At 41.4% G+C, this 26,358-nt stretch overlaps 1 protein-coding gene across 1 annotated transcript; it reads left to right on the forward strand.

Annotated features, from left to right (window-relative positions):
• The first annotated feature begins 3,996 nt into the window (after positions 1-3,996).
• LOC142421186 (butyrophilin subfamily 2 member A1-like) lies at positions 3,997-25,505 on the forward strand. The gene is given in 14 exon segments (XM_075525722.1): positions 3,997-4,010; positions 4,467-4,759; positions 13,184-13,256; positions 14,115-14,166; positions 15,008-15,101; positions 15,844-16,116; positions 17,361-17,459; positions 18,152-18,178; positions 20,902-20,928; positions 21,660-21,734; positions 22,937-22,996; positions 24,187-24,207; positions 24,332-24,358; positions 24,943-25,505. Coding segments are annotated over 14 exon segments (1,698 nt in total).
• Positions 25,506-26,358: the final 853 nt, after the last annotated feature.

The raw sequence follows: 26,358 nt of genomic DNA on the forward strand, positions 1-26,358 counted from the left end.
TGGGTATTTGTCTTTTGCAGGGTGGAGTCAGGGTTTTTTTGTAGCTTTGTGACTGCAGGATACTTTTCTAACCATATCATTTTTTATAGTCTTCATCACCAAAGGAGAGAACATGTCTTTCTTATTTTTATAAAAAATAAAGACACCTAGACGCTTGACCTTAGGGGGATACCGCACTATTGATTTTTATTGTCTGAACTATCCTATCTGTGATTTTCTTCTTTCATGGAATCTGTAAGGAGCTTCTCTGACAACTGCTGTTTCTACAGGTCTATGGTCTCTTCTGCTTGTTCTGGTGGTCTGGGCTCCCTTGCTCCCACCTGGGAGTGCTGTCAAGGCTGCCTGAGATCTCTTCTGCCTCTCTTCTAAATCTCTCTAGCTAGACAAGCTCCTAGTCTGTCCCTCCATGCATGGCTACTTGTGGCACAGCTCAGGGTGACCGGAGCATTCAGAAACCCTTGCCCACCCCTTCACATTTTAGCTGTCCCTCCTGGCTCCTTGGGAATCCCAAACTTTCAGGGCAGATGTTGCTTTTCCTCAACTTTTCTTCTTGGATGGCTGCTTGTGCCTTTTTCTTCTCAACTTTTCAGCCAAACTTGAGGTGGCTGCTCAGGCTTGGCTTAGCCTGCTTTTCTCTTGCTGAGGCCACCCTGACCTTTTGCTGAAATACTTTTTGTTTGTATAAATTCAGCCTCTTTGTGGCTTTTGCTGATTTAATGCATGGCTTTAGGGTCACATGCTGACAGGGACATTTGTCGGTGGGACGCTATGGCAGGGAGGGCTCAGCCTGCCTGCTGACTCTGGCTCACCCAAGTACGAGGGCTCTGCAAGAAGCTCAGCATCTGCAGCAGGGAGACTGGAAATACCCGCTGTGTCTATATGGTTCACGCAGCTGTGATATTTGCATGCTGCAGCCTTGTAGATCCAGTAGATAGTGCCTTGCACTTGCTAGTAAAAACCATAGGTTTTGTGTCAATACACCAATGTAGGGCACAGGGTTTGCCTTGATATGGGCAGATTTTAGCTTGGTTTAGCTGTGACAGTGATTGTCTAATGCTCACTTAGCTTTTGCCTAGTGGTATTTGCACAGCTAAGCTATGAACAAATAGGAAATGCATAAAAAAGCCCCCAAACCCCAACCAAACACCAAACTATATAGCCTTTGAGAAATATCAACACTGTATATTCATTGGGGCTGAGGGGCTACTGTGTAATTTATTGGTGCTGAACATGTACATGTGTTGTGAAGTTTATGTAGACCATTTGTAACTATTATTTTTCCTGTAATAATCATATAATTAGGGCTATAAGTGTTAATATAATTGCAATTAGACCAATAATTGTTGCCAATAATTGTTGCCAATGATCTTTGGACTGTTAAAACATGAATTAAGCTAACAGTAAAGTCTTGGCTCTCTATATAAGGTATGTTCTCCTTGTTTGCCCATAATAAAGAAGGCAATTAAATGCAATAATAGTTCACAAAAATCTTACATAGATTGCATTCACACCTGCCTGTATTTTAAAGGAAATGAAATTGTCTTTGTTTCTCAGGCCTGACAATTGTGCGTAGTGTAATACAGGGCCAAACCATCCAGAAATATTTATAATTACTTTTAACACCTTCAAAGAACATGTTTGAAAGTGAGTCATTGAGCTAATGAGATAGTAATGCTGTTAAGTCCTTAAGTGGTGTGCCACAGCCCTGCTAAGGACATGTGCAAGTGAAACCAGATCTAATTTTGCAGGGTCTCCATCATTCTTGTCTCAACAATTTTACATCTGTCTGCTTTCACCTTTCTTCTCTTGCTTGTTTTTCGTTTGTTTTTCGTTTGCGAGTCATCTGGCAGCTCAGCAATGCTCTCATGGAAAAGAAACAGTCACACCAAACTACACGTCAAGGGCCTCAAGCTGCATTATTTTTCTGCCATGTGTAGAAGAAAGGGGTATAATACAACCATTAGCAATGGCGACATTTGACCTGCGTCAAACTGGAGCATTGCATGGAAAAATCATGGCGGCTTCTGGGACTGTTTAAAAACAAAACAAACAAACAAAACCCCCAACCTTTTCATTAGGAACAAATGGCTGTAAATTTATTTCACTGAAGGCTTTAGCTACCTTAAATTGGGCATTCTCTGTGATAGTCAAGACTTTTACTTGTTCTGCAACTTTGGCAGTTTGAGGCATTAGGTAGTTCATGAAAGAGTTAAGTTCTGTAGTGTAATGGCAAAAGCAGCTTTAAGTAGGCTTTAATTTGTTTACAAAACTTGGCTTTGCACACAGACAGGGGTTTGATTAGTGCAAAATGCTTGGACCTTCATATTAAAACATAATGTTCTAATGCATGTGCATTTTTGTTTGACATCATTCATTGCAAACATTATATCCCTCAGGCAAAGTAGGAAAGGATTTTCCCTATAAACATCAGTTTGTAAGGGTGATGAAAGGCACAGGAACTGAGCATGAAAAGTTATGACTGTTGGAGGTATGCCCTGTTTGCTAGTGACTAGATTTTGATGAGGCTGTCTAATTGCTGACTGAGATAAAGCCAACTGCACAACTTTGCCAAGGGCTAACAATGGCCCAACTCTTATGACTTGTTTAAGTTTGGTATCAATAGTTATGACTTTTTTTTAGGTCTGTAAAGTTCATTTGCTTTTTCAGTTGTAAACATTTGTTGAGTGATATTTTCAGCCAGGTTTTGATGACTGACATCTTTCTTCTAAGTTCAGGTGCAGTCATCTTATGTACAAAATAATGCAATAGATTACTATGTGAGCAAATAGTATTGTGATAATATTTGATCTTGTCTTCCACTTGAGGAAGTTACCTATTGAACAAATTGCTCATCTTTTTTTAAAAAGGTCTCTACTGTAAGTTATTAATTTCAATTAATGAATTTAGTTCTTATTTCAAATACATAACCTTTAATTTCTTCAACTGTTAACTCCAGTTCCTGAAGCATTAACACCTCTTAGTGTGTTCTTTTGTTTGAAACTCATTTTTCCACTAGTTCTGCTACTGAATTTGCTTTAAATGTCTCTACCTAACCTACGTTCCCTTTAAAGAAATACTCACACATTTACCCAAAAGCTCATCATTCTTTTGGATGAGATGGCCTTTCTTCTTCTTGATGTGCTTGAGGTATCTTCCTGCTGCCTTAAGTTTCTGAGAGTAAAACTGCAATGGAGAGGGTCATTTCAGGTGCTCAAAGAAGTAAATATTTTCTTTGTCAAGGTGAACAGCATGTGAATTCCTCCCTATTCTCCCAGCATCAGTCTACTGAGATGCCTCAGGCTTTCTCTGTTGGAGAATAGACTTGTCATTATTACAGCTCTTGGAAAGCTTCCAACTAAAGAGTAAAACAAAGCAAACCTTTGTCACGTTCTGCAGAAACAAGATGGGTTCTTCATTCTTGAAGCATATCTTGGGAGAAATCAACAGTGCCACATCCTTTGGGTGAGCATCTTGCTTTGGGTGAGGCTCTGGGGCTCCTGTTGCTTAGGCCTCCAGCATTGACAGCAAAAACCCTCTCCCCTTCTGCTCAGAGAGGTTTAATCCTCAAAGGAATAGCTAGTGTGGGTTTATAGTCAGCCTTTTCCTGGTGATGTGTTTGGGATGATAGCAAACAGGGGCCCAAGCTAAACTGGCGCATGAAGCAGAAAGTTGCCAATAAGGAGCTGTTCAAGGGCATAATTGTACCCATATAATCTGTTTAATTTTTTTTTCCTCTGAGCACCTGGAGGGCCATCCTGACCAGCATGATGTCACTCCCATCTCCATTGTCCTGCACTAGACTAGCAATGAGATGCTCTGTGTTGTAGCTGTTATGCCTCATGGATGACATCTATGTGTAGATGGAGACAGCAAGGACTCATTTGCGAGATCTGCAAGCTGGAAAAGGGATGGGAGAGGAGAGATCTGTAAAGCTCTTGCCAAACCTTTAGAAATATCTTTTTGCAAACAACAGCCCATTTGCAATCTCTAATGAGGATGATACCAGAAAGGTATGTTGGTACTGGGATGTGGTGAAACATTTAGCCAGCACTGAAGAAAGGTCCTGGACAGTGAGGAGTGTGTCCAGACCATCCATCACATCAGCACTGTGTTTTTGTTATCCACCAGCTCGTTAATTCCCAGATGCCATTAGTAGATTTCTGCCTCTTTTTCTACATCAGCTTGTGATCCCTCTCTTCTCTGAGTGACACAACTGGACTGACATCCAAAAACAGTTGTGGGAGGGGGTCACAGCAGGCACACAAGAGGTTAAGTTGTAGAATAGTGGAGATGGAGGGCAGGGTGCTCCAACTCTTGGCTGATGCATCACCCAAAGGCAAAGTCTTTGGTACCCATATGCATATTTAGCCTGGTTGAGGTGAGCTTTCCAGAGGCTGCAGAGACTTTCTAGGAGGTCTCTGTGTCTTGACTGACCCTTGTCTATGTGAATGGGAATCTGTGATTAGGCTGTCTTGTATGCAAAATGAACGGAGTCCTTCACACAGAAGTTTTGCCCTGAAAAGAAGACAGAGTTTCTTCCAGCTGAAGAGCAAGAAGCTCCTTGGATGCTCGTCCACGCTCTTCCTGCAAAAATCCTGCTTGCAGGTAGCCCACCACAGCCTGGAAGTACCAGGGCAGAAACCCAGGGATGAGTGGCTACAGACACAAGCTCCAAATCCTGTTGGAGCAGAGATGTGGTGGTGTTCAAGCTCTGGACCTTCACTGCACGTTGCCAACAGATATTTTGAGAGATGTCCAAGTACAGCTGATTTTTCCAAGTTCACTTATCAGCATATTTACACGTGTGTGGTTTGTAGCATTAAAATAAAAAAAAAAGAAATTAATGGTGAGACATGTAATGGTGTCATAATTTTTGGTACTAAGGGCTTTTTTGGGACAGGTAACTTAATTCCAAAAGCACATTTGATCACAAAGCAATAGACACTTGTGCTGGTTTTGGCTGGGATAGAGTTAATTTTCTTCCTAGTAGCTGGTATAGTGCTGTGTTTTGGATTTAGTATGAGAATAATGTTGATAACACGCTGATGTTTTGGTTGTTGCTAAGTGGTGTTTACACTGGGCAAGGATTTTTCAGCTTCCCATGCTCTGCCAGGTGCACAAGAAACTGGGAGGGGGCACAGCCAAGATAGTTGACCCAAACTGGCCAAAGGGCTATTCCATACCATATGCCGTCATGCTCAGTATAGAAACTGAGGGGAGTTGGCGGGGGGGTAGCAATCACTGCTCAGGGACTGGCTGGGCATCGGTCGGTGGGTGGTGAGTGGTTGCATCACTTGGTTTTTTTTTCCCCCTGGGTTTTTTTCCTCTCTCTCTCTCTCTCGTTGTTTTCCTTTTCATTTATTATTATTATTATTATTATTATTATTATATTTTCCCCCAATTATTAAACTGTTCTTATCTCAACCCGTGTGTTTTCTTACTTTTGCTCTTCCGATTCTCTCCCCCATCCCACCAGGGGGGAGTGAGCAAGCAGCTGTGTGGTGTTTAGTTGCCGACTGAAGCTAAACCACAACAGTACTTTTTGGCACCCAACATGGGGCACAAAGGGTTTGAGATAATAACAGATTAACCAGAGCCTATTAAGGCATTTACATCTGTTAATGGTTGCGGGTGACAATATTGATTCACCTGTTCTCGATATTGGTTTACCTGATCTGCACCATGCTCATTTTTTTGCTGTACATGTTAAAAGATCGGTGTTGGTTTTTGCAGTTTGTTGTGTTCTGCAGTGATTAGTGATGTTTTGCCTGAGAGATTTGTTATTAAAACAGTGACCTTGGGTTTACTTTGGTATCTGAGTTTTGTACTGAAGCCATTACTGTGCTTCGGGTATCAACTCGTGGAGACAATTAGCAATTATACTTCTTCCTCTGAGAGGTTTTTTATGGAGGCAATGCAGAATGGCACCTTCGCTACCTTCTTCTATGATGTTTCCTCCTTCGTTACAATAACTTTTCAGTATCTTGAACACCCTTGGGTAGTTAAGATACATCTATTGGTATTGCTTGGGAATATTGTTTTGGTTTTGTCTAAGGTTAATCAGCAATTTAAGAATATCATCCAGAGATCTGCCCCAAGGCCGGATAGTTATGAGTGGTAGGGTGTGTGGGATAGCATGGACAAATGCCTAGGACGGTGGGCACCTCCAGTGTTTTGGAACTTCACCCCTGAACAAGTGCAGAATCCTGAAAAATTAGAAGAATATTTGGAAAAAGTATGTTGTCACCCTGGCAATGCTAGGGAGATACAAGTCACTGCAATGTGCTGGGGCCTGGCCCATACCTACCGAGTCCTGTTCAACTCTATTCAGTACCCTCAAGGGGAAGAGAAGGTCTCTGGATCTGACGACAAAGCAACATGCACATTGGCTACTTCAACCCCCCTGCGACAGACACCGCGGCCACTCCAGCCCCACCCACCCCCCACAACAGGCAATGCAGCTACTTCAGCCCCGGCAACAGGTACTGCGGTTGAACCAGGGAACCAACCCATTTCGGTATCAGTCACCCCTATACACAAGAAGAAATCTTGGGCACAAAACTCAGCTCGTTTAGAAAGGGAGGGTGAAAAAGCAGGGCCATCACAAAGACAGGCGGAGAAAGAACTTGTGGACTAGACCAAAACCACTCAATCCCTCTCCCTGAGTGAGCTGCGAGATATGCACAAAGATTTCAGCTGTCGTCCAGGTGAATATGTTGTCACCTGGCTGCTCTGATGGTGGGATAACAGGGCCAATAGCCTGGAATTAGAGGGTAAGGAAGCCAAACAGCTGGGATCCCTTTCTAGGGAAGGGGGCATTGACAAAGCAATTAGAAAAAGGGCACCAGTCCTCAGCCTCTGGAAGTGACTCCCGTCAGCTATGAAGGAAAGATATGCCTTCAAGGAAGATGTTATATATCTACGCAGGAAATGGACCACTATGGACAAAGGTATCTAGTACCGGAGGGAATTAGCCGTGCCGAAGGTAGTTTATGGTGACCCATACAACAAACAGTTATCCAAAGATCCAGATGAAGTCCAGAGCAGATGACCCATGTGGCGGAAGTTGGTATGGAACGCACCATCGTCGCATGCCAACTCATTGGCAATACTGACCTGAAAAGATGGGAGGGCCCAACAGTGGATGAAGTGTCCAGCCAGATCCATTAATATGAAGAAAGTATCTGTTCCTCCCTCATCTCAGCTGTGGAGAAACTGTCCCGGAAGGTCCAGCAACTCGAAGACGATAGGTCCTACTTTCCAACTGTACAGACCAGTATCTCAGCTATTAGGAGTCAGTGTTCCTCTGCTCAAGAGAGAGGATATAGACGGTACATACCACAGGGAACCCTATGGCTTTACCTGCGTGACCACGGAGAGGACATGAGGAAGTGGGATGGAAAACCTCCCTCGACCCTAGAGGCGTGGGAATGTGAGTTGCAAGGAAAAAACAGTCAGCAAAGGGGGTTCTTCCAGGAAAATTGCTGCTCCGGTTTCCAGTGGACAGTTCCCCAGACAGAGTAAAAGGGCTGATCTTACTCCTGATTTTAATGAAGGAGCTCCTGACTCCTATATACAAGAAATGGGTAATGAATATTATGACCAGGACTAGGTGGGCCCTGCCTCCAGCCAGGTGGAGGAAAGGGACAACTGGGTTTACTGGACTGTGTGGATTCGACGGCCTGGCACATCAGACCCACAGGAGTATAAGGCTCTAGTGGACACCGGTGCACAGTGTACCCTGATGCCATCAAGCTATATAGGGGCAGAATCCATCCGTATTTCTGGAGTGACAGGGGGATCCCAACAGCTGACTGTTGGGAGGCCAAAGTGAGCCTAACTGGGAATGAGTGGCAAAAGCACCCCATTGTGACTGGCCCAGAGGCTCTGTGCATCCTTGGCATAGACTACCTCAGGAGAGGGTATTTCAAGGACCCAAAAGGATACCGGTAGTCTTTTGGTATAGCTGCCTTGGAGACGGAGGAAATTAAACAGCTGTCTGCCTTACCCGGTCTTTCAGAGGACCCTTCTGTTGTGGGGTTGCTGAAGGTCGAAGAACAACCGGTGCCAATCACTACCACAACGGTGCACCGGAGGCAATATCGCACCAACCGAGACTCCCTGATTCCCATCCGTAAGCTGATTCGTTGACGGGCCAAGGAGTGATCAGTAAGACTCATTCACCTTTTAACAGTCCTGTATGGCCAGTGAGAAAGTCTAATGGAGAGTGGAGACTGACAGCAGACTATCGTGGCCTGAATGAAGTCGCGCCGCCACTGAGTGCTGCCCTGCCGGACATGCTGGAACTTTAATATGAACTGGAGTCAAAAGCAGCCAAATGGTATGCTACAATTGATATCGCTAATGCATTTTTCTCAATGCCTTTGGCAGTAGAGTGCAGGCCACAGTTTGCTTTCATTTGGAGGAGTGTTCAGTACACTTGGAATCGACTGCCCCAGGGGTGGAAAGACAGCCCCACCATTTGCCATGGACTGATCCAGACTGCACTGGAACAGGGCGAAGCTCCACAACACCTGCAATACATTGATGACATCATCGTATGGGGTAACACAGAAGAAGAAGTTTTTGAGAAAGGGAAGAAAATAACCCAAATCCTCCTGAAAGCCGGTTTTGCCATAAAACAAAGTAAGGTCAAGGGACCTGCACAGGAAATCCAGTTTTTAGGAATAAGATGGCAAGATGGATGTTGTCAGATCCCAATGGATGTGATTAACAAAATAACAGCCATGTCCCCACCAACTAGCAAAAAGGAAACACAAGCTTTTTTAGGCATTGTGGGTTTTTGGAGAATGCATATTCCAAATTACAGTCTGATTGTAAGCCCTCTCTATCAAGTGACCCAGAAGAAGAACGATTTCAAATGGGGCCCCGAGCAATGACAAGCCTTTGAACAAATTAAAAGGGCTACTGCATAGTTCATGCAGTAGCCCTTGGGCCAGTCCGGGCAGGGCAAGATGTAAAAAATGTGCTTTACACCACAGCCAGGGAGAATGGCCCTACCTGGAGCCTCTGGCAGAAAGCACCCGGGGAGACTCGAGGTCGACCCCTAGGGTTTTGGAGTCAGGGATACAGAGGATCCGCGGCCTGCTATACTCCAACTGAAAAAGAGATACTGGCAGCATATGAAGGGATTCGAGCTGCTTTGGAAGTGGTTGGTACTGAAGCACAACTCCTCTTGGCACCCCAACTGCTGGTGCTGAGATGGATGTTCAAAGGGAGGGTCCCCTCTACCCATCATGCAACTGATGCTACGTGGAGTAAGTGGGCCACACTGATTGCACAATGGGCTCAAATAGGAAACTGCAGTTGCCCAGGAATCTTGGAAATAATTATGGACTGGCCAGAAGGCAAAGATTTTGTAATATCGCCAGAGGAGGAGGTGATGGGTGCTGAGGAGGCCCCACTGTACAATAAACTACCAGAACAATGAGAAGCAACATGCCGTGTTCTCTGATAGGTCCTGTCGTGTTGTAGGAAAGCATCGGAGATGGAAAACTGCTGTATGGAATCCTATACGACAAATGGTAGAAACTGCTGAAGGAGATGGTGAATCAAGCCAATTTGCAGAAGTTAAAGCCATTCAGCTGGCTTTAGACATTGCTGAACGAGAAAAGCGGCCAGTGCTCTGTCTCTATACTGACTCATGGATGGTGGCGAATGCCCTGTGGGGGTGGTTACAGCAATAGAAGCAGAACAATTGGCAGCGCAGAGGCAAACCCATGTGGGCTGCCGCGTTGTGGCAAAATATTGCTGCCCGAGTAGAGAACCTGGTTGTAAAAGTATGTCACACAGATGCTCACGTACCCAGGAGTCGGGCCACTGAGGAACATCAAAAGAACCAGCAGGTGGACCAGGCTGCTAAGATTGAAGTGGCTCAGGTGGATTATTTATAGCTTGGTGGGCCCATGACACCTCAGGCCATCAAGGAAGAGATGCAACATATAGATGGGCTCGTGATCGAGGGGTGGACTTGACCATGGACACTATTGCACAGGTTATCCATGAATGCAAGACATGCGCTGCAATCAAGCAAGCCAAGTGGTTAAAGCCCCTGTGGTATGGAGGGCAATGACTGAAATATAAATATGGGGAGGCCTGGCAGATCGATTATATCACACTCCCACAAACCCGCCAAGGCAAGCGCTATGTGCTTACAATGGTGGAAGCAACCACTGGATGGCTTGAGATATTATCCTGTGCCGCATGCCACCGCCCAAGGCCATCCTGTGCCTTGGAAAGCAAGTCCTATGGCGACATGGAACCCCAGAAAGAATTGAGTCAGACAATGGGACTCATTTTCGAAACAACCTCATAGACACCTGGGCCAAAGAGCATGGCATTGAGTGGGTATATCACATCCCCTCTCATGCACCAGCCTCTGGGAAAATCGAATGATACAATGGACTGTTAAAGACTACACTGAGAGCAATGGGTGGTGGGACGTTCAAACGTTGGGATACACATTTAGCAAAGGCCACCTGGTTAGTTAACACTAGAGGATCTGTCAATCGACCTGGCCCTGCCCAATCAAAACTTTTACGCACTGTAGAAGGGGATAAAGTCCCTGTAGTACACATAAAAAATATGCTGGGCAAGACAGTCTGGGTTACTCCTGCCTCGGGCAAAGGAAAACCCATTTGTGGGATTACTTTTGCTCAAGGACCTGGGTCTACTTGGCAGGTAATGTGAAAGGATGGGAAAGTCCACTATGTACCTCAAGGGGATTTGATTTTGGGTGAGAATAGCCAATGAACTAAATGGTATGATGTTAATTGCTATATAATACTGTGTGTCATCACTTTTACGGTTGCTGTATGCCATACCAACTGTACAGTAAGAATCGCCCAGATTAATGAAGAATGAACTTTGATGAAACTAAGGAAAGTGCAGCAGTGATGGAATCATAACTGGCTTCATGATGCAACAATCCAACACCACACAGCATCTCTCCTGTCCAGAAGTTCTGTTATGACAGATGGAGCCCAAAGTCATGGACTAAATGAACTCAACGGACATTTTAAAAGGATGGTCCATAGACCAAGGGAATGATACCTGTGTGTATATATCAAAAGACAGGGAAAGTGGTGGTGATTAATTGGAATGTATTGGAAAGGGTAGAAACTGGGCATGACGTAGGTGGTACAGAATAAGGGGTGGATACTGTCCTGGTTTTGGCTGGGATAGAGTTAATTTTCTTCCCAGTAGATGCTATAGTGCTGTGTTTTGGATTTAGTATGAGAATAATGCTGATAACACACTTATGTTTTAGTTGTTGCTAAGTAATATTTACACTGGTCAAGGACTTTTCAGCTTCCTATGCTGTGCCGGGCGCACAAGCAGCTGGGAGGGGGTACAGCCAGGACAGTTGACCCAAACTGGCCAAAGGGGTATTCCATACCGTATGACGTCATGCTCAGTATAGAAACTGAGGGGAGTTGGCCAGGGGATAGCAATCACTGCTTAGGGACTGGCTGGGTGTCAGTCAGCGGGTGGTGAGTGGTTGCATCACTTGGTTTTTTTTCCTCTCTCTCTCTCTCGTTTTCCTTTTCATTACAATATATCCCCCCCCCCCCCCCCCCACTGTTCTTATCTTAACCCATGAGTTTTCTTACTTTTACTCTTCCGATTCTCTCCCTGTCCCACCGTGTGTGTGTGTGTGTGTGTGTGTGTGTGTGTGTGAACGAGTGGCTGTGTGGTGCTTAGTTGCAGACTGAAGCTAAACCATGACAACACTATACAAAATACATGCTTTATAAAGAATAGTATTTTTTGGGGATGTGCAGTTGTAGCGACTGGGGGATGAAAGTGAACAGTTCATAAAGGCACATAAAACTGCACCTCTCTAGGGGAAATAAGCTATTTATCAGAGAGCCAATCCAAATCGAGAGATCTGTCCAAAAGCTTCCCATGACCTGGAAAGGGAGGCTCTTCTTGGTTTCCAAATCCACAAAAAGCTGAAGTATTGGCAGAAGTAGAGCTTTCCTTTTGGCTCACACCAAACTCGATGCAGCTTGGCCAAGGTCGCAACTCCCTCTGGTGGGATGACGCTGTCTTTGCATGGAGTATTTTGTCAGACACAACAGCCTGAGTTTCTCTTTGACTTCCCTTCCCCATGCCTTTTCACTTGCTAAAAACTCCCCCTCTGCAGTGTGTGCACGTTTTCATTGAAGGGATAGTTTTGTTTTGTTTTGTTTTGTTTTTTAGTCCATAGAAATAGCCTCAGAAGAATGCAACACTTCCACAGGGGGGAGGTTTTATGCAAAATGTTTAACATTGATTTATACACAGACAGAGAATGCTGTCAATTTGGGGAGGCCACATATTTTATCTTCTAATATCAAAGCAAGTGAGGACATAGATGCCAGATTGCAAGTAGGAGGGCTTTTTTTCTCCCCAAAGAGACCTCTTCCAAAACATCCAACGTCAAGCTCACATTGTCACCCTGTCCCTGTCCCCTTTTCTCCTTCTTCCTCATCCTGGTTCTGCCTTCTATTAAAAGTAGTTCAGGATGGGAGACAATCCACCCCCATGTCTTCTAAAGCTTTTCCTGCACAAGCATTTTGGAGCAGGGCTAAGGCAAACATCAGGTAACTACTAGGATGGTAAAACAACACATTTTTACAGCACAGTCAATAACAGTCATTACTTTTTCCAGTGATTATTCTGCTTTTAGATTAACTGTAATTTATTGGCCAGCCCTACTAGTTTCTTGGGGTCCATTTTTCACAGCATTATAGAAAGCTTCCACTGTCTGAAGTTTTCTAAGGGCTCTTTACACTTCTTTTTACTTATCGTAGAGTATTTGAACAAGAATAGTAAAATTCCCCAGCCCCACCTGTTTTTATTTTCTTTCACTCTCACTGTACTGCATTGTAAAGGTTAATAGCTAACCTTTGGAAATAAAAGTTAGTTTTATGGTCAGGATTGCAGTGGCTGACAGGGTCCAAAGGTACCAGCATCACCAACGGATGCAAGCACTTGCATGCACATTTCTTTAAGGTGCAGCTGCGTTTCTGGAAATCCAGGGTGGTGTTCTTGAAAAACAGGTTTGTGTTTCTCTCTGTTGAAGCAATGGTTTATTTGGCTGGTTCTCTAGGGAAGAGCTCTGAATATTTTCTTAGCCTTCTGTTTCCTGCACGCTTTGTGTTGTGTTGTTTGCCAGATATTTTAGGTGTTGTCCTGAAAGATCTGAGGATTATCTTTGCTGAGCTCGGTTTTGTGTCTATTTTTGCATGGTGAGCTGCCTCTTGGGAGCAAGAGAAAAACCTCAAACATACCTTTGTATCCTGAAGCCATGCTTACTGTTAGATTTGGATTTGGAGTCGAGTAGGGTTGGATTTAGTGGAGAGAAATCCATGCTCTGACTGTGGGATGTGGATGTACAGACCCCTTGGAAAGCCCCAGACCAGCACCGATATCATGTAATGGGCACAGATCCCTTTCTGCACTTCTCCGTTTTGTGTTGTTTTTTTTTTTTTTTTTTTTCCTATGGCATTACTTTCATTTTTATTGTTCATCCTTCTCTTTGTCCCTGCTTGTAGCTGCTGTGCTCAGTGTTCAGCATTATGCTTCTTATTCAGGGCGTTTGTTGCAGTCTTTGCATTTGCTGCGGTGTTGGCATTGCAGTCTCAACAGAGTACTTGGCAGGCACTTTAAGCCTTGCTGTTTGTTTTCATGCCTTTTCTTTTCTACATGTTTTGCAATATGTTGTGCTTTTTCTATTCTATTCTATTCTATTCTATTCTATTCTATTCTATTCTATTCTATTCTATTTTTCCTTTCCTATTTCCTTGAACCCCAAGCATCTCAGTTCTTGTAGCTCTATCAGACTCAGCTATGATACAAAAACTAAAGTGAAACGATTTCTCTAGTTATCTCGGCAGTAGAGGAAGTCCTGAAGAAAGTGTGTGAAGGCTCAAAAAAAGAGGAAATTATGAAAACAAATTAAAAAGTGTCAAAATCTCACATTCTTAATGGCTATAGGAAGGAACTCTATTCTGCCTCAAAAACATAAAAGGAGGAGGACATCATTAACTAGCTAAGTGTTAGGCTTCTACCATAATTTAGTTTCCTGGTCTCCCTTTTCGCACCAGTGATGAAGAACAGCCATCTCTGGATCACGATAGATTTACTCCTCCTGTGAAAGTATGCGTTCAGAAATTTGTAGTCGTCTAGTTATTATGAGCAGTGAAAACTCTGAAAAACCTTAGGAAAGTTTGGATGGGCCATAACTAATGACAGGTTCCATTTTGTATTGCAAAAAGCGTGTGGTGGAGGAGAGAAGCAAAGCCATGACCTACCTGGACATGTGGTGCACTGCAAAGCAGAGCTTATTATGTTTTGCTAGGTCAAAGTCAAATGAAGGTCTTCCTTTTTTTTTTTCTATTTGAGTTATATTTATTATAGTATAATATATATATTTATATATGGTTTTATATCTATACATGTAGAGAGAGAGGAGTGGGTTTGGTTATATAAATCTTGGAAACTTCTGCTTTAAAATCCTGGTTAAGTTAGAAACTTTCATTTCTCCTTTCATTAAAAATATTTGAGGAAAAAAAAAGGTTATAGTATTTCCAAAGTGAAATATTTAATTTAGAAAATACCAATGTGGCTTTTTTTTTTTCCCCCCAAGGCGGAATTTATTTCCTGGGCTTTTGTATCTGTATTGTCTTTGCCTTTTAACTCCAAGGAGCCATCTCAAGTCCTGTTACTGGTACTACGAACAAGACACATGTCTGCCCAGCTCAGGATTTGCTCAGTTCATAACCATTGACTATTATCAGTGTTGGAGTGTCTCCATACAGACCATAAGAACAATCATAGGATTTCTCTGGCTCCTGAATCACTCCCCAGGTTCATCTGGGGTGCAACTAAGCATGTGGGTAGTGCACATAAGCAGACAACAAGATGTTGGCATGAATCTGGGAATGATGTAACTCAACTGTGCAGCACCCCACAACATTTATTTTGCATTCAAACATAGACCTTTGTCTTCCACATAGGTATGGGGTTCTCGGTCCAGCTGACAGCAGCCATCTTCATCTTGGTATTGGTATCTACACACCATTCCACAGCAGGTAATTTTGCTCTGTAATGGATTAATTTCGCTCTGTACTAAATCCATTTCAGAGACTATGAATAGATATGAACTGATGCCCCCTATGACTTTCTTCTCCACTGAAGGAGGTCCAGATTTAGGTAATTTCTTTGGATTTCATGTGAACACAGGTGTATGTTCTGGGATTCAATGTGCTCAACTGTAGGCATTAAAACTGAGCACCTGAGAGCTATTTATCTAAGGTACCTGTGCGGTCAATAGAAGTCAAGCATAACATAACCGATTTATCTCAGATTCCCATCTTCCCAGGGAATGAATCGCTCTGTAGGGAAAGCAGTTTCTCCATGGTTTCTCTACAAGATGATTGCCTCAATGAGATACTTATCTTTTAGGTGGCTAAAATCTGGTGAGATGAACATACCTAGATAACCTAATGTTATCAACACTACAAAGGGAGGTGACAGGTAATTTTGACTTGCATGATGCGTGGCAGCGCTGGATGCTTGTAATTGGAAATGGATGGCTTTGTGTTTCAAATGCATCTATGTGCTTTTCTTCACCCTCAAATTCACAGCTGCTGCTCCTGATCGTAGCTGGGAGAGGATGTGCTAATGTCATAGGATAAGGGCTGCAACTTCAGTGGGGAAAGCACTTATAGGGCATCATAAATGCAAAACTTCTTACAGACTTCTTCCCCCTTAGCCTTTAAAACCACTGTGATTGCTGAGCACCTCTCACCTGTTTGTCTCTCTCTACTGTAGGTGGTGGCCATGATCCGTTGCTTGTCTTGGATGGTTATGAGGATGATGGTATTCGACTCAAATGTTTCTCTGAGAGGTTGTTTTCTGAAGTTCAGGTGTTGTGGACAGATGGTAGAGGAGACAATGTCACTGGGACTCCTCTCACCACTGGCACCACCACTGCTAATACCAGCAGCTCCATCATTCTAAAACCAGGATCAGGAAACTCTGTGTCCTGCAAAATAATTGATAAACTGCTGAAAACATCATCAGAATCTTCAGTTGTCATTGCGGGTGAGTATGAGCTTGTGTCCTTGTGGCCTGGGAGGACAAACAGTGAGCTGATGCATACAGAGCAGATTGCCCCAGAACCTCAGATTTCTAGTGGAATAGAATAATGAGTTTTCACAGAAGTTTTCTTCTGTGATACTCCTTGGTCTTTCCAGTAAACCACCATTAGTTTGCATGGGCAACTCCCAAACATTGTCAAAATATTAATAATAAAAACACCCTTCCACGGGTGTAATGCCATCTGGGGGAAATGAAATCTTGTTATCGAGTGGTGCTTATTCTCACTTGCAAGGATGGAGGATGCTGTTCCATCTCTCTCTCTCTCTTTTTCTCTCATTTTCTTCCACTTCTGTTTCTATTACTGTAACATCTAATATTCTATTCTGTTCTGTTCTGTTCTGTTCTGTTCTGTTCTGTTCTATTCTAATGCTATGTGTCGTGGTTTAGTCCCAGCCGGCAACTAAGTACCACGCAGCCACTTGCTCACTCCCCCCCAGTGGGATGGGGGAGAGAATCGGAAGAGCAAAAGTAAGAAAACTCGAGGGTTGAGATAAAGACAGTTTAATAGGTAAAGCAAAAGCCGCGCACGCAAGCAAAGCAAAGCAAGGAATTCATTCACTCCTTCCCATGGGCAGGCAGGTGTTCAGGTATCTCCAGGAAAGCAGGGCTCCATCACAGGTAGCGGTTACCTGGGAAGACAAACGCCATCACTCTGAATGTCCCCCTCTTCCTTCTTCTTCCCCAGCTTTATATACTGAGCATGACGTCTTTGGCCAGTTTGGATCAACTTACCTGGCTGTGTCCCCTCCCAGCTTCTTCTGCACCTGGCAGAGCAGGGGAAGCTGAAAAGTCCTTGACTAGTGCAGCAACAACTAAAACATCTCTGTATTATCAACACTGTCTTCAGCACAAATCCAAAACATAGCCCCATACCAGCCACTATAAAGAAAACTAACTCTATCTCAGCTGAAACCAGGACACTATTCCATTCTATTCTATTCTATTCTATTCTATTCTATTCTATTCTATTCTATTCTATTCTATTTGAATGCAGTGGTTTTCACAAATCTCTGATGGTGCTTTATAAAGCAGTCTAGGGATGTAAAAGTCCCAGTGAACCACTCCTACAGATGTCTAGGAATGAAATTTAGATCCAAATTTGTTTTGTTGCACTTTAGGCATGTAATCAAAGTATAAAGTTGGTAGTTGAAGGAAAGTTGTAACTGATCATCTGAAATAATTTGCAGATGTCTTCTTTCCTGCCACCTCCCCTTGGCTGGCGGCTTTTGTTGTGATCCTGCTCTTGAGCATATTCCTGGTTATCGCTGCAATTTATAAACTCAGAAGTAAGTTCCACTCTTAATGCTAAAGTGATGAATGCTTCATACAATCCAGTTAAAAGACAACATCACCGTGTCCAGAATTATCTGGGAAGGAGGGTATAGGATTATGAACAATCACCCTTGAGATTCTTCAGCCATGCCTTTTTACTGTATTTTTGCTTTCCTTGCATATTCATTTTTAAGCGTCTCTTAACTACTCCAACATCTTGGGGTATAAACCTGTACAATCACATTTACCAATATGAATTGACATATTACTATACTGAAGTTATCGTTGCAACTTAATCTCATTTTTGAAATAAAACAATTCTTGCAAGTATCTGAAACATGTTAGTGTACCCAAATGTGTCCACTGGCTTAATTTATTTGCAAGTCATTTTATTGCTTTATAAGCTAGTTTCTAACTAAGAGAGTTCTACAACACAAATCTGTTGCCAAGACAGCATACTAAGTCTGATTTTTTTCTGCCTTCAGTATCACTAGTTTTATTCATGAAATTCTGTATGATTTCTCATTATTCTAATGGAAGACATAAGTATACGCAAACCAAGATATTTTGAAAATAAGTTGCTTCCTTACCAAACAGGACCACCATGGAATATGAAAAGTTTCTTTTGAAAACCTACAAGCAAGAAGAAAGTTAAGATAACATTTTCCTTCTCCCTGCCTCTCTCTTCTCTCTCTTTCTCTCTCAGAGAACAGTAAGACAACTACTCGTGAAAGTAAGTCATATTAATACTATATTTCATTATGAACAGCTTGAAAGATATGTGCAACAGCAGAAATGTTCGCCGGTGGTATAAACTATGGGGCTAATTAGTTGTATTCCTAAGGTTGTTTCATGACAGAGAATTCAAAATATTGGGACTTTGGTTGACCCTATCTACCTGTAGGCTCCAGCTAGGGTGCCTTTGGGGAGTAAGTCACCTTACAGGCAGCCAACACAGAAAGACTGGTCCACTGCCGATTCCTGTTCCTGATGAGAAATGAGGAAATTCTTGCATCCCATTTAACCTCAGCTTTTCTGCCTGCAGATGTTGAAAGAAGTGGTAAAAAGCTTTTGGTACAAGTCACCTTTTGTGCAAAAACTTTCACAGGTTTTCTTCCCCCTGACCCACTATCTATCTAAAAGTTTACCATTTCCAGAAAAATGACATTTTGACAGTTCCCCAAGCTGTCATGTCCAGGCTCCTTAGAGCATTAGAATATTTCCTAGTGCCCTTATGAAAAACTGTGATAGAAAGACCCCTCAGCCACCCCAAATACCATGTTGGAGTGTGGTAAAGCTGCCACATGGATGTGATTGAGCAGGGCATAGAAGTGGCAGCGTGTTCTGGCCAGAAGGTGTGTCCACATGAATTTTTCCCTGCCAAGACCCACTCCACCTTTCAGTAGATGAAAAATTTTCAATACAAAATTTTGTTTCTTGTGAAAACTGGAGATACTTATAAAATGTTTTTTCTAGAAATACTCTTGTATTAAAAAAAAAAAAAAAGGAAAAAGAGAAAACTATATAGCTTCTTTTAGATAGCTTGCATCTTTGACCAGCAATGAATGAAATCAGGATGCAGTTCAGAGGAGGAACCCAACTTATTCCTCTGAGTTGTACATGGAGTTTTTTGACTCTCTAATGACTACAGAAACAATTAAAAAAAATTAAGCTTCCTGGGCTAAAGGTAGCTTTTGTAAACTTCTGGAGAATCCAACATATTCTACTTGAAAAATACCACATGCTAGGAAGTTATTTTCATTTTTTAAAATGGAAAACCTGATTGTTTGTCTGAATATTTACTTCAATTTCTGAACAGTGTAATCTTCAGGATGAGATTTTATTTTTTTTTTTAGGACTTACAGAAGAAAAGCAGAATATATCTAGTGGCTGTTTTATACTGATGGTAACTCCAAAGGAGAAAAAATACCCCTTTGCCATAATTGAGGGAGTGAACTGCTGCCCAGGAACTAATATCAGAAATTTGCATACAAACAAAAGTGTTTTGACATTAAAAAAAAAAAAAAAAAGAGTATGTGGGAACAAATCTACGGAGACTTTTATTGAAATTCGCATCCAGTCATCCCTGAAACACTTCTCATCCATTTCGCAGAATTTTAACACCTGTCAGATGAAGTCAGTATGACTTGTTAAATAAAACTGAGTATACACTAAATTATCAGAAAACAGAAAAAAGTCTTTTTACTGTGAAGATGTTTGAATACTGGCACAGGTTGCTCTGGAGAGTTTGCAAAGTCTCCATCCTTGGAGGCATGCAAAACCCAACTGGACACAGCCCTGGGCCAACCCTGCTTGAGCAGGGTGGGTGGACTAGATGGAACTCCAGAGGTCTCCTTCCAACTTCAACTCTTCTGTGATTCTGCAAAATGTGATCTTAGCTGCTTGTCCCTGGATGGCTGTGAGTTTGAAACAGCAGAGAAAACAAGGCTAGATGTCACAATATGTTTTGTGCTTGATCTCTAGTATTTTTGTTTCAAATGCTTCAACAAACTGACTTAACTTGAGGAAACAAAGATTTTATTTTTGTTTCGGTCAATGCCTGTACTGTACTTGTTTAAACTGAGTATAAAAAATAATTGACTTTTGAAGTCTAGTTACCTAGTATTCAAATAAACCAAATAATTTATGCGTATGTATATATACATTCAAATCCATATATACAACTATATATACATATTATATATATGCCAATAGTATATGTACATACATATATATATGGCCTATATGTATATATTGGCCTATATACATACATAGGCCAATATCCTGGCTTGTATCAGACATAGTGTGGCCAGCAGGACTAGGGAAGTGACCATCCCCCTGTACTCGGCACTGGTGAGGCCGCACCTCAAATACTGTGTTTGGTTTTGGGCCCCTCACTACAAGAAAGACATTGAGGTGCTGGAGCACATCCAAAGAAGAGCAACGAAGCTGGTGAAGGGTCTAGAGCACAAGTCCTGTGAGGAGCGGCTGAGGGAAGTGGGGTTGTTCAGTCTGAAGAAAAGGAGGCTGAGGGGAGACCTTCTCGCTCTCTACAACTACCTGAAAGGAGGTTGTAGTGACGTGAGTCAGTCACTTTTCCCAAGTAACAAGTGATAGGATGAGAGGAAATGGCCTCAAGTTGTGGCAAGGGAGGTTTATACTGGATATTAGGAGATTTTACTTCACTGAAAGGGTTATCAAGCATTGGAACAGGCTGCCCAGGGAAGTGGTTGAGTTGCCATCCCTGGAGGTATTTAAAAGACGTTTGGGTGAGGTGCTTGGCAGTGCTAGGTCAGCGATTGGACTTGATGATCTTAAGGGACTTTTCTGACCTAAATGATTCTATGATTCTATACAAACCGTTGTGGCTTAATCACTTCTGTGTAGTCTTTAAAACTGAATGTTAAGTGCTTGAAGAATTATTTTTAGGATATTAAAATATTTCTCTGTTTACAGAAAATGCACAAGAGGAAATTCAGAAAGGTAAGTGTAACAGCTTTTTTTCAGTGATTTCTATCTATAAATCTCTCTGGTCCTTTAGAACCAGACAAAAGCTGAGCTCAGAAAATATTAGTGACTGTTTTGCTTTTGTAAAAAAAAAAAAAAAATCACTGCAATACCTTTTATATTGACCATTGAAAGACAGTGGATGCCTACTGCAAAGAAGAGGACTAATTCCATGGAGAAGTTTGATTTATGGCTGGTATTTTTTGATCAGTATTTGTGCTTGCAAATTGTTCTGTTGGTTAATTCGGGTAAGTTAATGTGTTCTTAGTTTGGGATCATGGTTCGTGCTGAATTTCAGTCTGTAATAAAAGAAAGAATTAAGCTCTAGATTCTGAAAAAATTAAAAAAAAATTCTGTTTCTGTTTCTTTTTATAAAAGTCCTGGTTAGAACTGCATTGTACAAAAGTAGAACGAGAAGATTGCTTTTGCTGTGAAGAGCAAGTGAGCTGGGTATGCAAAGTGTGCCAGAGAAGTACTAAATCCAGTAAACTTTTTTGTAACTTTTTAGTAGTCCTTATGGTACCTTGGAGAAACATCAATTATAGCTTTTATAAAGCCATGTTTAAGATTATCTGGACATGTTTCAGTTGTTTCAACATAAATACTAAGAACCATCTGCAGATGGGTGTGTTAATGCCATTCAGTTGCACGCTAATGCCATTCAATCACATTCTCATTGAAGTATTAGTTCTGTTTTTTCCCCTTAGTTCAGTCATCTGAAGTACTTCATTTTACCGAGGTGAATTTCTTGACCAGTCTTTTTGTTCGCACCTTAAGGGAAGGTACCAGCATAATGAAGACAAGAACTCTGGCTGCCTTATAGCAAGGGAATATCTGGTTGTTCTTATGAAGTTCAGATCATTTCATTTTATCTTAGCTCTTGCTATACAGAACACAGTGGAACAGATAGAAAATTCAATGTATTTGTGTTAAAAAAAAAAAGGAAAGGAAATGCTGTTTTAATATTTAAACATAATCTCTTTCAGAGATAAATCAACTCAACGATGAAATAGGTAAGAAGGTATTTTGACTTGTTATGTTGGTTTTGAGTATCCTTTGGTTACAAGAATCCTCTATATTTAAAAAAGTTATAATATCATGAAAGAGGGCCCATATTGAAAATGTCCTTCTGTTCTAAAGCTAGGGTTTTCAATTAAATTAATGATATCTGGTACTATTATATTCAATGTCACCTGCTTTTAGCCAGTGAATTTTATGTATCTAGTCTAAGCTAATAATCTAGACTCCTTCTACAGGATCGGTATCTTCAGAGGACAATTTATCCCCTGCCTAGTTTGAAATTATATTCTGAACTTAACACCAAGCCTCGGTTCCCTAAATGAAAACATTCTTTAACACTGAAATTCTCACTCACATTTTGTGTGGTTTTGTCTTGAAAAATGTAACATTCTCTGCTGTTTCTGTGTTTGTTGCTTTGTTTTTCAGCTGAGGAGCAGGACAGCTTTTGCAAGGGTAAAATAACATTTTTTTCTACTTTGTATTTAGTACCACACACTATTCTTTTAACCATACTCTGAAAGATGCTTTGCAGGTGACCGTTCTAATAAAATAGTGGTATTTTATGCAATTTTGAATACTAGAGTTGGAAAACACTCTCAGAACTTCACATTTGCAAAGATTAACTCCCCAATTCCAATGAAAAAGATAATTGAAAAGTTGTGTTACGTGTTGTATGTTATGTGTACACACAGTCTCTCTTTTTATCTATAGGTATATATCTATATGTCTATAGATAGAGAGTATGTATAGATATTTCTCTCTCTCTCTCTCTCGTTATTTTTCCACTGCTAGAAAATATTTAAGTGGAACATTTTATTTATTGCATCTCTGAACAAAATAATGACTAAAGCATCTGATCACAGCATTAAAAAGAATATAATGAGAACAATCCCAGCACAATTCCTGTTGAATGGTGAGAATAAAAGAGTTCTCAAAGAGCAACTGTGACAAGCTGTGTCCCCAGGTGAAGCTAAGAACCATAAAAAGGATAACATTGGGTTTCAGTTGTGTACAAGAGACAAATGTAATCTCAAGCTTTGTGTTATTGAGACAGGCTTCAGTCTCCTTCTCTTATCATGCTCTATGAACTGTAAATGTCCTTGGGAGCTATTTGTTCTGAATCACTCCCTGATTGTTTTTGATATTTTCCTTTATTTATTTTGTCATGTCTTGTGTTCAGGAATATTTGTGCAACACATTATTATAAGAGAAAACTTATATAATGCATGTCTATTATTCTACAAAGATAAACAGATTAATCCTATATATAAATATATATAAACAGATTAATAAACAGATTAAACCCGTATATAGATAACCTATGTATTAGTATTCCAAAATGCATAGTGAGTGTACCATAATTCACCTGATTTAGTCATCGTAACTTTTAATTTAATTTTGTTTCTTTGTAGAAAATCAGAATATGTCATCCAAAATTGGTAAGGATATTAAGTTAACTTTGGTTCTTAAAAATAATTTAAATTATTTGTGATCAGAAATACCATTTTGGAACTGAACTGTGCCACAGTTTGAGGGCTATTGCAGCACTTCATTCTCTTCCAGACTTAGACTTCGTTGTCCCTAAAAACCAGTGTTTATGTAACACAATCTTGGACTCCAGAACATCTGTTTCCATAACAAGGGAACATAATTTCAGTTCTTTAAGGGTTTAATTTTTGCTGTAACTGAGTAGAAAACAGATTTTTCCTTCCTACTAACAACTGATATTTTTGAAAAAAAGAAAAAAAAATATATATATACTTTTATATGCATTTTAACTGTTGGCCACGTGAAGCTCCTGTTTGTCATCTGACAGGGTCTGGAAGCATGGCCACAGGTCCTGTATGTACCTGCAGATGATTCAGCTCACCTAACTAGTTATCTAAATTTTGGGCATTGAGGCTAAGGCAGTATTCTTGGCTCCCTCATTGAGAGATGAAGGCATCCAAGAGTAGCTTCAGATAAGTAGTTGAAACAGCAGAGAAGAAACACTTTCTGATGTGCCATTTTTTTTCCTGACTCTACACAGAGCCCAGGTGACTAGCTGCGGTTTAGATAATCTCTAGCCCTCCAAAGTTAAGCTGGCATCGTTTCCCAAATCCTAGGCTAGGTCATACTTAAGTAATGTAGTATTGGAAATACCCTATTAGCACAGATAGCCTACAGAAGAGCCTTGCCATGCATGAGGATAATACAACTTTCTGTCCTTTTCAGATGAAGTCTCTAAGGAACTGGGTGAGTTGAAAGCTGAAAACTAATTTAATCAAATCTACACCCCTCCAATCCCATACTGTACTGAAATTAGGTATATTAACATTCTGCAGTAATTTTAATTAATCATTCATTTCTTTTCTTGCAGCATTCAGGAGAGCTCACAGCAATGCAGGTAAGCCAAATCTCTCCTGCCATCAACCTCATGTTCTTTCATGCACCTACCAGAGTCTATCCCTTGTGTTATGAAAAACTCACAGGCTGTAAGAATTTGAGGAAATTTTGCAGCCCATTGGTTGAAACAGGCACCCAGGTTTTCTTAAGCATCTCCCATCTACACAGTTCTCAGTGTCATGAGTTGGGGTGAATCATTTCCATACCGACTAGGACCTTTTTACATGTTATGTGGCTTTGAGAGATTCAGCTTTGTGTTTTATTCCAAAAAATCCAGCTGCCAGATGGGTCTGACCAGAGAGCCTGGATCCCCTCAGTCAGAGTAAAGATGAATTAATAAAGGCACAGTGAAGCCAGAGGCATGCCCTGCTGTATATTATTTCTGCTATTGAGTTTTTGTCTGACAAAAGCACACTGTATATTCCTGGGGTATTTAGGTGTTGGGTTTTTTTTTTAATTTTATTGTTTCTTTCCTTTATTCACTTCCTTTGAGATTACTGTTTATTTCCCTGAAAATCAGAAATAACTTGGTGCTTTATATTTTTTCTCTTCCCCCCCCCCCCCCCCCCCCCTTCCTTTCTCAAGTTAATATCACTCTGGATGAGAACTGCAAACATCCCATCCTCATCATTCAAGAGAAAAACAGGGTCAAGTCCTCCACCCAGGAAAAGATCCCTCCTGAAGCAGTGGTGGTAGCTACTGAAGGGTTTTCAGAAAAGAAACATTACTGGGAAGTGGAGGTAGGGGACAAATCAGAGTGGGAGTTGGGTGTGGTATGTGAGGAAATTAGAAATACACTGAGGAGCAATACAATGAATGCTTTCCCAAAGGGGAATTTATTCAGTCTGCGGTTTTCTCAGGGAGAATACAGCTTAAGTGGTGGGAAGGGCATAAGAAATTGCAAGCCCTGCAGCGTGGTAGGTGTTTTCCTGGATCAGGAATGTGACATGCTTTCTTTCTTTGATGTTGAAGAAAAGTGCCTTCTCGACTCTCTCTCTTTGGAGTTTTCTGGGAAGCTGTACCCATTCTTCAGGCCAGGCTCTGATGGCAAATGGTTGGGAGTACGCCCCGTGTACACTAAAACAAATTAACTTCTCTGTGACAGCCTTCCACAGGGCCAGGAGGAGATTAATAAATTAATAAAGTAGTGAATCGCAGAGTATGTGAAAGCAGAGAGGAAGGGGAAAAAAGTAATATCAGCTTTTAAAACCATAGTCAAGAAATAGTCTCTGAAGTACTTCTTAGGGATTCATCTTGTACTAAGAACTAATTTTGTAAAAACCCAGGCCTGTCAAATGTTGCAATTTTATTTCATTTTACCTGGACTAAAGAAACATGGATTTATTTCAGTATTTATTGCATTTGTTGTGTATTCATTTTCAACTAGTAAACCCATCAGAACATTTTACCAGGAAGAGTATGAGTGCAAATTTCAAATTTTGTACAAAGTCCGAAAACTATTGATAACAATCAAATTGTGAACTATGAAATGCAAGTAGTCTTTTTGGAGGTCTGCTTATAAGAGCTGTTAAGTGATAAAGGTGAAATCCACAGATCACATACTGGTTGTGATAAAAATCAGGAACAATTGCTTATATGTAAGCAGTTGGTAAAGTTAGTTTGACTTAAGGAATGGGAGTCAAGAGTTAGATTCAGCTGCCCAAATGTGGAAGCCTAATGCAATTGGAGCTCCCGCAGGGCTATCAGAGCATAGGATTTATGGGGTTCTCAGACCCTCCTGAAGCAGCAGCTGAAGATGAGGGAAGATGTGACATGGCATCTCAAGTGACAATAGATGTCTGTCTTCAGGCAAGTGAGTGATATCCTATTCTCTACTGTCTGTAACACTGAGCACAAGTGTAAAACTCATGTTCACATGTAGGCACTGTGGCGGGTTGACCTTGGCTGGCCGCCAGGTGCCCACCAAGCCGCTCTGTCACTCTCCCTCCTCAACTGGACAGGAGGAGAAAATATGACAAAATGCTCATGGGTTGAGATAAC

The sequence above is a fragment of the Mycteria americana genome, chromosome 27, assembly GCF_035582795.1.
Source record: "Mycteria americana isolate JAX WOST 10 ecotype Jacksonville Zoo and Gardens chromosome 27, USCA_MyAme_1.0, whole genome shotgun sequence".
Classification (NCBI taxonomy): domain Eukaryota; kingdom Metazoa; phylum Chordata; class Aves; order Ciconiiformes; family Ciconiidae; genus Mycteria; species Mycteria americana.